Source organism: Bubalus bubalis, chromosome 1 (assembly GCF_019923935.1).
Source record: "Bubalus bubalis isolate 160015118507 breed Murrah chromosome 1, NDDB_SH_1, whole genome shotgun sequence".
NCBI lineage: Eukaryota > Metazoa > Chordata > Mammalia > Artiodactyla > Bovidae > Bubalus > Bubalus bubalis.
This window is the reverse complement of record NC_059157.1, coordinates 198,186,056-198,198,829: the sequence shown is the minus strand read 5'-3', so window position 1 is coordinate 198,198,829 and position 12,774 is coordinate 198,186,056. Positions and strand designations below refer to the sequence as shown.

Below are 12,774 nucleotides of genomic sequence, written 5' to 3'. Positions count from 1 at the left end.
GTATGGCCCTTGTGATGTCTGGTCCAGCCTCATTTCTGGGCGCTCCTGGCTTCTCATGTCATGTCCCAGAAATATTTCTAGGAATCTGTTCACTCCTCAGGCTGTCGCACACCGTCAGGCCTTTGACCATGAAGATCCTTCTGTCTCCTTACCTGCACTGCCCTGTCCCTTTCTCTCACCTGTCTGGTGAACTCCTATTCATCCTTCAAAGCCTCCTGCAGGTTGAGTCCCCAAATAGGTTTTGTTCAGCATGATATTTGGGGAAAAATCCAAATGAATGTTGTAGGGGAGGCTCACACATTCCAGCTCTGCCATAGCCTTTGCCTCCTTCAGCTGTGTTACTCTATTTCATTTCTAATAGCCCTGACCTTCTGTGAGAAAGGTCTCAGTGTCCTCTTCAGGCAAAAATAATCCCTTTTTATACCTTCATATCGGAGAAGGCGATGGCACCCCACTCCAGTACTCTTGCCTGGAAAATCCCATGGGCGGAGGAGCCTGGTGAGCTGCAGTCCATGGGGTTGCTAAGAGTCGGATACGACTGAGCGACTTCACTTTCACTTTTCACTTTCATGCACTGGAGAAGGAAATGGCAACCCACTCCAGTGTTCTTGCCTGGAGAATCCCAGGGACGGGGGAGCCTGGTGGGCGGCTGTCTGTGGGGTCGCACAGAGTCGGACACGACTCAAGTGACTTAGCAGCATACCTTTATATCTATTACTGTGCTTTGCTTCTCTATGAAAATTTTCTGAAATGTGTACTTCTTTTCAATTATAAAGGTGATATGTATGCTTGTTAGATAAATTTTGAAAAGTTACACATACAGCCATGATAATGCTGTGTTTTAAAAGCTTACAATCTTTATTTTTTATGTAATATCATAACATAAGCATTATTGTGCCACGTTAGTATAATTATTTTTAAAATCTGTTTACAGTAATCAGCTGAATCTTTTGACAGTTAAGACTCCTATTTTGTAGCCCCAGCACCTAAGCGTGATGCTGTTTTGAGCCAGTGTAGGAACTTAATAAATGTTTGTTGGTTTGTTGGAGAAGGAAATGGTATCCCACTCCAGTGTTCTTGCCTGGAGAATCCCAGGGATGCGGAGCCTGGTGGGCTGCTGTCTATGGGGTCGCACAGAGTCAGACACGACTGTCGTGACTTAGCAGCAGCAGCAGTCGGTCTCCATCCCTATCTTCCAGGAGTCATTCTGGAAGAAGAGACACAGATCCACTCAGTAGTTAATGTGTTCATTCACTCATTCATTCAGCAGATCCTTATTGATCGCCTACTATATGTTAGGCAAATTACTAGCAAATCACGCTTCTCTCTTATTGACCGTGACGTAATCCATAGTGTTTCTCTCTTGCCTGTGCTGCCAGGAACCTCGGAGATTAGCTGCCCTCAACCTCAGGCTGTTTGGTACAATTATCTCCTCGTTGTTTGGTTTTTAAAAAGTTTGTGACCTGTGTCTTCTTTTAGAAGCTTTCTAAAACAGTTTCTAAAAATAGGTAGATATCACAGATTAATGGGTAAAAAATGAATTTTCAGAATGGAAATGATGACTTCAAGGTTTTTTAAAAAAACGTTTGAAGTGTGAATTGAGCCAGCCGTGGGCATTTGTGTGGACACGTGCATGTCGGAGAACTTGATGCTTTGACACGTGTCCACTTGGCCTTGTACTTAAGAGAATGAACTTGGACCTGAGCCAAACCTGACCTGGACCCCGACTGCCCGCCACTCGCTTTATGACTTTAAATGTCTCTGGGCTTCAGTGTCCTCATCTGAAATGAAGATCAGTCAAACCATTGATATAAGATGAACTGGACTGTACGTTCATATTACTGCTCCAGATCATTTTCCAGAACGGCCAGGGCTGAACTAAAATGACCTTCTGCCTTAAGTTAGGGTGGGTCATCTGTGGAGGGGTGCTGAGGCTTGCTTTTCCCTTAGAGAGGAGCTCGTGCTGGTGTTTCTTCAGTTCAGTTCAGTTCAGTTCAGTTCAGTCGCTCAGTCGTGTCCGACTCTTCGCAACCCCATGAATCACAGCACGCCAGGCCTCCCTGTCCATCACCAACTCCTGGAGTTCACCCAAACCCACGTCCATTGAGTCAGTGATGCCATCCAACCATCTCATCCTCTGTCATCACCTTCTCCTCCTGCCCCCAATCCCTCCCAGCATCAGAGTCTTTTCCAATGAGTCAACTCTTTGCTTGAGGTGGCCAAAGTACTGGAGTTTCAGCTTCAGCATCAGTCCTTCCAATGAACACCCAGGACTAATCTCCTTTAGAATGGACTGGTTGGATCTCCTTGCAGTCCAAGGGACTCTCAAGAGTCTTCTCCAACACCACAGTTCAAAAGCATCAATTCTTCGGCGCTCAGCTTTCTTCACAGTCCAACTCGCACATCCATACATGACAACTGGAAAAACCATAGCCTTAACTAGATGGACCTTTGTTGGCAAAGTAATGTATCTGCTTTTGAATATGCTATCTAGGTTGGTCATAACTTTCCTTCCAAGGAATAAGCGTCTTTTAATTTCATGGCTGCAATCACCATCTGCAGTGATTTTGGAGCTCAAAAAAATAAAGTCTGTCACTGTTTCCACTGTTTACCCATCTATTTCCCATGAAGTGATAGGACCAGATGCCATGATCTTTGTTTTCTGAATGTTGAGCTCTAAGCCAACTTTTTCACTCTCCTCTTTCACTTTCATCAAGAGGCTTTTTAGTTCCTCTTCACTTTCTGGTGTTTCTTACTCCTTCTCAAATGACAGAAGAGGGTTGCTGCTGACGCCTGGCGGCTTTCTGAGGTCATCCACTCGGGGGTTGGTGACTGAGCCTCCCAGAGCTCTGCGGTCTCCCCCTTCTGCTGCATTTGTAAAGTGACTTGAGCACCCTTGCCCAGCAAGTCCCCTAAAGCTCGTCTTCTAATTTTGGCCAGCTCTTTTGTTTAGCTTTTACTTTCCATTTGTCTTTCACTTATGACAATTACATTCAGTTGCCTGCGGTGGGGGCGGGGTTGCTTTTTTAGGGAGGGGAGGGTTCACAAGGCCCAGAACTCAGTGCAGCCATGTGCCCCCTGTGTTGAGGCTCAGGAGGTGAGAAGGCTCCACCTGTTACCTGGACTGGATGGGGGGTGGAGAGCCGTGGGTTGGCGTGTGCAGTGCCCACAGGCTGGGCATGGTCTTCAGGCGTCCGTGCCTCCCCCTGGGCCACTGTCCTCAGAGGTCCCCTCTCTCGGGCTGTGCCATCAGCTTTTGCACACTGGTGATTCTCACCACCTTTGCCCTTCTCTGCCAGAGCAATTGTTCCAGAGAGGAAGCTCTTTGAGTTATAAAATGTCATCTGGTAGTTAGTATGTGGTTATACAGATGTATTGAGTTATATAGTAGCCTGATTAGCAGGAAGTAGGTGATTCATCAGAAAAAAAGAGAATTACACAAAAAAATAAACTCTTACCAAAATGAGCTTCCTCTTTTAGCCTCTTGTTGTTCCAGCTCATCCTTTTAGAACCTTTTTTCAGCTTCTTAGGAAAAATTACTAACTGGGACTAACAGCGTTTTACAGAGAGGCCATCCCAGCCCTTCACAGTCGAATGCTTTATTTTTTTTTTACAGTTTAAGAAAACAAGCCCCTCTCTGTCCCCAGCAGGCCAGACTTGGGGTGTGGCCACCACCTTGAGGAGGTGGAGCCTTGGCCAGCTTGAGAGATTTCCGTTCAAACAGGAACATCCAGACTTCCCTGGTGGTCCATTGGTTAAGACTCAGTGCAATGGGGCGTGGGTTTGATCCCTGCTTGGAGAACTCAATTCAGTTCAGTTCAGTCGCTCAGTCATGTCTGACTCTTTGCAACCCTGTGGACTGCAGCACGCCAGGCCTCCCTGTTATCACCAACTCCCGGAGTTTACCCAAACTCATGTCCATTGAGTCGGTGATGCCATCCAGCCATCTCATCCTCTGTCATTCCCTTCTCCTGCCTTCAATCTTTCCCAGCGAGTCAGTTCTTTGCATCAGGTGGCCAAAGGATTGGAGTTTCAGCTCCAACATCAGAGAACTAAGATCCCATGTGTGGTGTGGACGCGTGTGCGCGCACACACACACACACACACCCAGAAACACCCCCCGAGGCCTCCCTGAGGTGCCGCGTGTGCCCCTGCTCTGATGGAACGTCCTGTTTACCCGTTTCCCTTGGTTTGGTCTGCCTCACAGATCCAGGAGGCTGCGAGTCGCGGCCTGAAGTTTGTCGGTGTTGTGCCTCAGTACCGCTGCCCTGGGAGCCCTGCAGGCAGCTGCCCCCCAGCAGATGCCCAGGATGAGACACAGGAGCCTGGCGGTCATGGGGCTGCAGAGGAGCTGGGGGCTGCAGATGCTGCCGTGGGGACAGACGGAAGCCCGGAGGCTGGCCAGGGCCCGAGAGAGGAGACGCCCGCCACCCAGCAGCCCAGTTCGCCCCCGGGAGAGGGGGACGGCGCAGAGTCTCCTGCTCGAGGGGCTCTAGAGGGACCAGATGCTGATGACCTGCCGTCGGAAGGGCCTGGAGAGCGGCTCGCGGCCAGTAAGTATGTCAGCGCCGGGACTCTGAGCCACGTGGAGAGCGGCTGCTAGCTTTTCAGTAATCACCGAGGGCCTTTTAGGAAAATGAATGGAATTTGAATGTAGAGATGGCAGTCCATCAAACAGGAGAAGCTGTCGAGCTGTTTTCCGGGCCTCCTGACTCTTCCTTCCTGAGGCTGTGCCTTCTGGGGGTGGGGGGTGGGCAGACCACGGGACGCTGACTTGTCGCGGCTCCAGAATGTCACGTGTGCAGCAGGTTCTAAAATGCATGGTGTTTTCTCCCCACGCCCACACGCTGCCCCCAAATTACCCCGTGTGACCCCAGGAAGCGTGGTGATGGCTGGGCACCAGTGCAGAAAGCACCTTCCGCGCCTGGTCCTCTTGTTTTGAATTTGAAGAAGGAAATCCAGAGCCCCAGCGAGGATGAGGCGTGAGGTGTGCAGGAAGCTACTGACTCAGCCCTTGCGCTGTAAACAGCCAGGCTTCGGGGGGTCTGTCTCGTGGACAGACCAGCACCGTGGAGCACATGCGGCCAGGGAGAGGCCACCGGGAAGTGACTGCTCTGAGCCACGGTGTTTAATGGCCGCTGGGGCACGGACTCTAGGTTGGAGATTTCAAATAACGATGCAGGAAGGAGGCTGGCAGCCAGTGTTAACAAATGCTTCCTTCTTCCTGTGACGTGGAAGGCCACTTTGCATCGTTGCCCCCTTTGCAGCTGAGTACACTGAGGTTCAGAGAGTCCATCCATCGCCCAGGCTGGAAACAGATCTGCTGGATGAACCCAGGCTGGCTCCCCGCCTGGTCCTTCCTGTGTGATGCTCAGACAGGTGATCAGAGTTTACTGAGGCCCTCAGACTGCAGGCAGTGAAGTTGCTCTTCGTTTCCCCATGACTCCCTTCCACTTTCCTGCTCCAAGACATCTCGCGTCCCGCCATTTCCTGGAAGGCAGGCCCTTGTACAAGCTGTCTCCCCTTTGGAAGGTGACGAGTAACAAGACTGATGGGAGGAGGCCCAGGTCTTGGGGAGACTTTCTCTTTAGGCCTTTCTGGATCATCTCCCTGGTTAATGTTATTGGTGGTGGTGGTTTAGTCGTTAAGTCGTGTCCGACTCTTGTGATCCCGTGGACTGTAGCCCACCAGGTTCCCCTGCCCATGGGATTCTCCAGGCAAGAATCCTGGAGTGGGTCACCATTTCCTTCTCCAGGGGATCTTCCCCACCCAGGAATCGAACCCAGGTCTCCTGCATTGCAGGCAGATTCTTTACCGACTGAGCTATGAGGGAAAGCCCTGGTTAATGTTATTATTTATATACTAATTCTTGAGGTTAGCCTCTTATAAGTGATGAGAAACTGCTTATGCTTTGAGACTAGAAAAGGGTGAGGGAGCTCCCTGGAGGCCCAGTGGTTTAGACTCTGCATTTCCACTGCAGGACGCACAGGTTCAGTCCCTGATCAGGGAACTAAGATCCCCCAAGCCACACGGTGCAGCCAAAAAAAAAAAAAAAAAAAAGAGGGTGAAATGGCTTTTCTTGTTACGTCACAGATCCCGAAAAGAAAATTGTGGGATGGTTAATCCTGGGGCTTGTTTGCAAGGATGACTTAGAAGGGGAGATGGTAGCCACCTCACTTCAGGGAGAGATTAGGATTAGTGTTTCATCAGGGCCTTGATTTGTGATGGCTCAGATGGTAAAGAATCTGCGTACAATGCAGGAGATGAGGGTTCGATCCCTGGGTCAGGGAGATCTGGAGGAGGGCATGGCAACCCACTCCAGTACCCTTGCCTGAAGAATCCCATGGACAGAGGAGCCAAGCGGGCTACAGTCCGTGGGGCCGCAGAGAGCTGGGCATGACTGAAGTGACGGAGCACGCATGCCAAAGGAGGGGTCCATTTAAAGCACTCCTAAGTAGGAGCCCTCACGACTGGGGTACAGGCCCCGTCATCCTGACCATTGCCCCCAGCTCTGCACGGAGCCCTGGCTTTGAGAAAGGAGGCCATCGATATGGAAGTGCCCCTTGGGCGTTTCCGATGTCCCCTGTTCTGGAGCTCACCTTCCTCTGAGACTCCCTCCAGACTGGCTGCCTCCTGGGGTTAAGTAACCGGGGAGACTTGTCCCAGGACTGTCCCCCTAGGCCCCCTGCTGTCCTGCGACTGGTCCCTCCCTCAGACCCTTCCCCCGTTGCTGGGCGCACAGAGACCCCCCCAATACCCAAGGGTCTTGGCCTGCGCCTCGTTTCCTGAAACCCCTGTTCTCTCCTGGAAAACCAGAACCTTCTGAGGAATGCAGGGTTCAGGTGCGCCTGGAGGTGGTCAGCCCAAGAGCATGTGCGAACTGCAGCTGTGAGGGGTGACGGTGCCCCGACCCCCGTCCTGCTTGGTGGGCGGCGGGCTGCTATTATCCGAGCGTGGCTCTTGGCTCTCTGCGTAGGAGGCCACAGGTCTCCGAGACTTAGGCAGCTCACTGTGACCCTTATGTCTCTTCCGGTGGAATAAATGAATCTCTGGCTCTTTCTCATCAGCCAGTGAACACACAGGGCTCCTGGTGCCCAGGCTTGGCCTCACAGGGGACACAGGACGGTCATCATGGTGACGGCCCTCCGGTGGCCAGGTCTCAGCTTGCCCATGTGACCGTGTATCACAGCAGCTTTATGACAGAAGACGCTCTTTCTGTGCCTGTTTCACGGATGCGGGAAGTGGCCTGTGTGCCTCCTGGAGTTACACGTTCTCGCATGGTTTGAGTGTTAGGGCTTCCCTGGTGGCTCAGCTGGTAAAGAATCCTCCTGCAATGTGGGAGACCTGGCTTTGATCCCTGGGTTGGGAAGATCCCCTGGAGAAGGGAAAGGCTACCCACTCCAGTATTGTGGCCTGGAGAATTCCATGGACTGTATAGTCCACGGGGTCGCAAAGAGTAGGACACGACTGAGCGACTTGCACTTGAGCATCAGCTGAGCATAGTTTCTGCCTCCTCGGAGGCTGGCCAGGGATGGCCGGGCCCCCAGCTCAGCCCAGCTCCTGTCCTGGTTGTTTTCCCGTCAGTCCTGGGGCGTCCACGAACAACCACGTCTCCCAGCGCTCCCGCCCTGCTCTCAGCCTCCCTCCACTCAGGGCCCCCTAAGGAGGGCCAAGTACTTTAACTCCGCTTTCTGCTGGTGGGTTTAAATAGGCAATCACAGCAAGACAATTAAACAACAGTCCAGAGGGCATCTCCCTGCTCCGCCTCTGCTCCGCCTTTAATTCATCCGCTCTCTCTTATTGATGCTGGGGGCTCAGCGAGGCCCACAGGCTCTGCATCCGTCCGGGCGGCCCCCCACCCCCCAGGCTGTGGGACCCCTCGGGTCCAGGGCTTCTGCCCCCTACGTCCACCCGGATTTCGCTCGTCCTGGGAGTGTCCTGTGGGCTCTGCATCCGTCCGGGCGCCCCCCACCTCCCTGGACTTCGGGGACCCCTCGGGTCCAGGGGTTCACCCCCCGACATCCACCCAGGCTATGCTCATCTGGGGAGCATGCTGTCAGCTTTCTGTCCTTCTGGGCGCCCCCCCCCCCCCGACCCCCCAGGCCATGGGACCCCTTGGGTCCAGGGGTTGTCTCCCTACGTCCACCCAGGCTGCACTCGTCCGGGGAGTGTGCTGTCGGTTTGACATCCGGCTGGGTGGGCCTCCCCCGAGCCTCGCTGTGGCGGGCTTCCCTCCACATCTCCCTCGTTTCCAGCTGCGGGTGGACGCAGGGCCTCTGGGTAGAGCCGGCCCGCCGCTGGGTTCCCAGTCCATTTCTGTGCCCCGGGGTGGGGGAGACAGCTTCCTTCATTGACTGTAAACAGGCCAGGGGGCAAGGTCACGGCTTGGGAAGCTCAGAGCGGCGTTGCTGGACCATATTCCCTGCCTTCTCCGCTGGCCTCTGGCATCCCTGTCTGGTCTCCGGCACTGCAGCGTCAGTAGGAGAAACGAGGGGGCCGCACAGGTTCATGTAGATTCAGCTTGTTCTATCACCCAAGTAATAACGCAGTGTCGTCCCTGAGTTGCCCTTCCTCCCTGCACCGGCTCACTTGAAATGTCCAGGATGCAGAAGCCTGGGCCGGATCTCTGTGTCCTTCTCCAGGGCCTTCTATGAGCAAGCCTCCTGGCAGCCAGCTCCTTCTGGGGCAATGCCCCCCGAGTCTGCCCTCCCTCACCGGGCCTGGTTCTCCCCTCCTGGAGCCCCCCAGACAGCTCTGCCGTGGGGTCCATGTGCCTCTGCCTGCTGCTATCGTCCTGGCTATTTGCACTCAGTCCATTGACAGCAGCCGCTGACCACCTCCCTGGCCGCTCATGGGCATCAGCTCCCGCTCTCTGTGTGCTGATGAAACCAGCCTCTCATGAGGTTTGGGAAACAGCCGGGGGTTGAGGGGTTTGGAAGAGTCTTGACTGATGTTCAAGCTGAAACTCCAATCCTTTGGCCACCTGATGCGAAGAACTGACTCCTTGGGAAAGACCCTGATGCTGGGAAAGATTAAAGGCAGGAGGAGAAGGGGATGACAGAGGATGAGATGGTTGGATGGCATCACTGACTCAATGGACATGAGTTTGGGTAAACTCCGGGAGTTGGTGATGGACAGGGAGGCCTGGCGTGCTACAGTCCATGGGGTCGCAAAGAGTTGGACATAACTGAGCGACTGAACTGAACTGGCTCTGCCACTTGCCAGCTTGTGATTCTGGGGAATCCATTTAAGGCTTTTGGTGCGTAGAAGGGACACAGTTTCCCTGTGGAGATGGGCATCGCAGGAGATGTTGGTGGCAACAGCCCTCACTGACACACTCACGTCCCGTGATTGCTGTGCAGTCAGCGGGTCCCACACTCTGCCTGGCAAGCCGACTTCCTCAGGCCCGGAGGTGCCCCACGCTGTACCCACGCCGGAAGTGGCATCTCCCCTGCCCCCGGCACCTGGCTGGGCCCGAGGCCCTCCTCCCTTTTGCCCCATGGTGCCCACCACCCCGCCTTCCCAGTGTAACCTTTGGCCCCAGCCCTCCTGCTGTGTCCGCAGCCGACCAGAGCCCCTGCCCAGCCCGGCTCCCAGGCCAAGTCTGATGCCCACTTGTCCCTCCACCCCAGCCGATGTGCCAGCCGGCTCCTTCTCCCCGTCCAGCCCTGGGAGCTCATGCTTTCAGCCCGACTCTGAGACCCCCTCCTTCCTGCCGCCTGGAGGTCCCCGGGGCGCCAGGACCCCGTCAGCTCAACCCACGGGTCGCTGTCTCTCGGGGGCCCCAGCTGCAGACTGCAGGCATCTGTCCCGTGCCTATGTCCCTACTGCCCGGCACCCACCTCAGACCCGGGCATCTACCGTCTTCCTCTTCGTTCACGGGGAGTGTAGCAAGGCCTTGGCAGGCCTGGCTGGCAGCACCCAGCTGGCCCCAGCTGCAGGCACCCCGTCCCCCCTGCCCCAGCCGCTTGCGCTTTTCTGGCTGCAGTCAGTCCAGCAAATGCAGGTGCAACCCCGGCCGTGTTTTCTAGACTGCCACCTTTTCTGGACACCGAGGGTCTAAATGGCACCAGATCAGGCCCCCCTCGGTGTGCAAGGGGGTCAGAGGAGACGAGACAGAAAGAGAAATACAAGATAGAACCGTCTCGAAGCTGCTTGGGTGCCCTGCCAGGCCCAGCCTGCGGCTGTCCTCGGAACATTCTCAGAAACAATGCCTTCCCCCTCCTTGGGGACTCTGTCCCGTGTCTGGAAAAATCCTCTAGCTGGGGTCAGGGCAGAGTCAACGGAGCAGCTGAGAAAATGTAAACACACTTGGTCTTCTTTGTGGAATCCCTGGTGACCACTCCTGTGAGGACGTGTACTGGAGAGCCGGAATATTAAAACATCAAAGGGCGTCCTTTGGGGACAGTTTCTCTTGGCTGGTTTCCAGGTGAGGACCGTGGCCGGGGAGCCAGCGGGACAGAGGCGTTTACTGCAGGGCTGGGCATCTGCAAGTAGGTTTCTTCTCATGCTTTGGAGACTCTTGATTCCAACAGCCTTCCCCTTTTCCTTCCCGAAAAGTTTACTTCTGTCCCTGGCTCTGGCCCTGCTCCCCGGGGAGGACCCAGATGGAGAGCTGGGCACGCTGTCTGCACCCCACTGCCGGCCCGGTCTGCAGGCTCTGTCTCCGCGGCCCCCGGCCTGCACCCGCCTTCTTCCGCCTTCCCCTTTTCTGTTTCATCGTGCGTGTGGGAAGGCCGTGGCTCTGTCTAGCCATGTGACTGGGGGTCCTTCTGTGTGGTCAGGTGGTTGGGCTGCTTCTCAGTTCCCCTTGCGGAGGCTGTGGCTTCTTTTTCTTCTCGGTTTGTGTGCCCTTGGGCTTGCCTGGTCGTAGCGAGCCTGTGACATTTGCTGCGGCCCGCCTTGGGGCCACCTGAGGACAGCTTCCCTAGCCTCTGCCTGTAGGTGTTCCCTGGAATGCGCAGGTGCCCCAGGTATTAATGCCCCAGGAATGGCCTCAATCCCTGAGGACAGATGCCTGCCTTCCTTGCCCCTCATAGGGCAACACGCGACATCTCTGGTCCCCAGTAACCTGCTCGTGGATGCCTGCCTTGGCTTTTATCTCCTCCTTGTTTCTTATCCCTGCTCCCTCACTCTTATTGTCTGGGATTACTCCCCAAAGAAACAGCTTGCACCCCAAAGCTTACAGGGTCTGCTTTTGAAGAGATGAAGTCAGGGCCTGGCTCCCACTCTTCCCTTTCAACAGCTGCAGCTCTTACTTGAACCCCCAACTCCTTGGACTGGAAAAGGGCACTTCCTGTCCCACCCCCCAGCCCTAATCCCCTTGCTTGATTCTCCATAAACCTTTCTCGGCATGACGCCACAGCTAACGCTTGCATTTGAAAGTCACAAAATAGTCAGGGGATCGCTAGCTCCATATACCAAGAGCTAATTTCTCCCCTGAAAGCACTTGCCGGCTGCCTTTTCCGATGGCTTCCTGAGTCAGGGAAGTGGACCGAGAAAGTAATATGGGGTGGGGACGAGGCACAGCCCAGCATTGGTTGTTGGAGAGCCGGGTGGCCGGTTGTGAAGACGCGCAGCCCAGCGTTGGCTGTTGGAGAGCCGGGTGGCCGTTTGTGAAGACGTGGGCCCTCCTTCCTCATCGATTCCAGCCCCTGGATCGCTCGAAACGGCCTGCCCGTCGGCATCACTGTTGCTGACAGCAAAGTCTTTGGCCCAGAATTGCTCCCTGAGGTCTCTGCTGGCGCTTACTCAGGTGGGGCTGTGGAAAGACTCCCTTTGTCCCAGAATACAGTCGTCTTGTGAGATAACTTGAGATGCTACGTGGAGAAAAGTTTTTGGTGTGAAAGTGCCTCACCATTTGCTCCTGTTTGTGGCAAATGGTAATGGTGTCCCTTATGGTCGTGAAGCTCCATTTCCTGTTTAAGCACACTTATATAGATAAAGGAAAGTGGATCCATTTTCAAAGGTCATGTATTTGGAGACTGGAAAACTGGGAAATAAACATGGGATGCAGTGTCCCAGAATGTGAGGTCCAGGCAAGGTGTCTCCTACAGGGAGTATGTGGGTGTCCTTTATCCTTTTTGCTAATGTCAGCCATTGTTTATGACCTTTAGAATATTTCTTTGGAAGGAGGGTGGGGATTTTCTTATCTGAATAGATATTTTTGGAAACCAAAGCATGTTCCTGAGTGGCCTGTGTAAGCAAAGCTTTTTAAGCGGGGTGAATTCTTGGTTGCTCGACTAAATGAGTAACACAAAAATAGACCTTCAGCCTTAGATTGAAATTCCAGGTATTTGCTTCCGGAGGCTGAGGCTGCTCACTCGTGGCCGGCTGCACGTAGGGCGGGAGGCAAGGGTCAGCTGCCGGGTGGCAGTGAGCATCGATTTTTACAGAGCCCAGCCATAAAGGAAGGCCGGGGAAGCTGCGCCTTCCTCTCAGGGCCCATTGGCCTTTGGAGCAACCTTATCACTCCACGCAGGAACCCTCATTTACTGCAGCGTATTTATTTTTACATTTCTTTTACATTTCTTGATTAAGGATTATGCATTCGGCCCCGGGAAACACCACTGCAGTTTATAAATAGTGAATTCAGGGAGGTGCAGAGTTCCTGGAATTACGGCAGTATTTTTGTTTTTATGTGCCTCTGTGCATTTCCTTTAAAAAAAAGAAAAAACAGATCCGCTCTTGCCCCAAAACATCTGCTTTTTCTTCTAAAATACCCCTTTGTATGAATTTCTAGAAATGTCTACTATATCCTTCTTTCAAACACCT

The 12,774-nt window shown here is 53.9% G+C and overlaps 1 protein-coding gene across 2 annotated transcripts in view; it reads left to right on the top strand.

Moving 5' to 3' along the window:
• Window positions 1-12,774, top strand: part of RFTN1 (raftlin, lipid raft linker 1) — a 210,585-nt gene that overhangs the window by 152,616 nt on the left and 45,195 nt on the right. For both annotated transcript variants that reach the window (XM_025294215.3, XM_025294213.3), the window contains exon 5: window positions 4,208-4,553. In XM_025294215.3, the coding sequence (XP_025150000.3) occupies window positions 4,208-4,553 (346 nt within the window). The remainder of the gene's footprint in view (window positions 1-4,207; window positions 4,554-12,774) is intronic.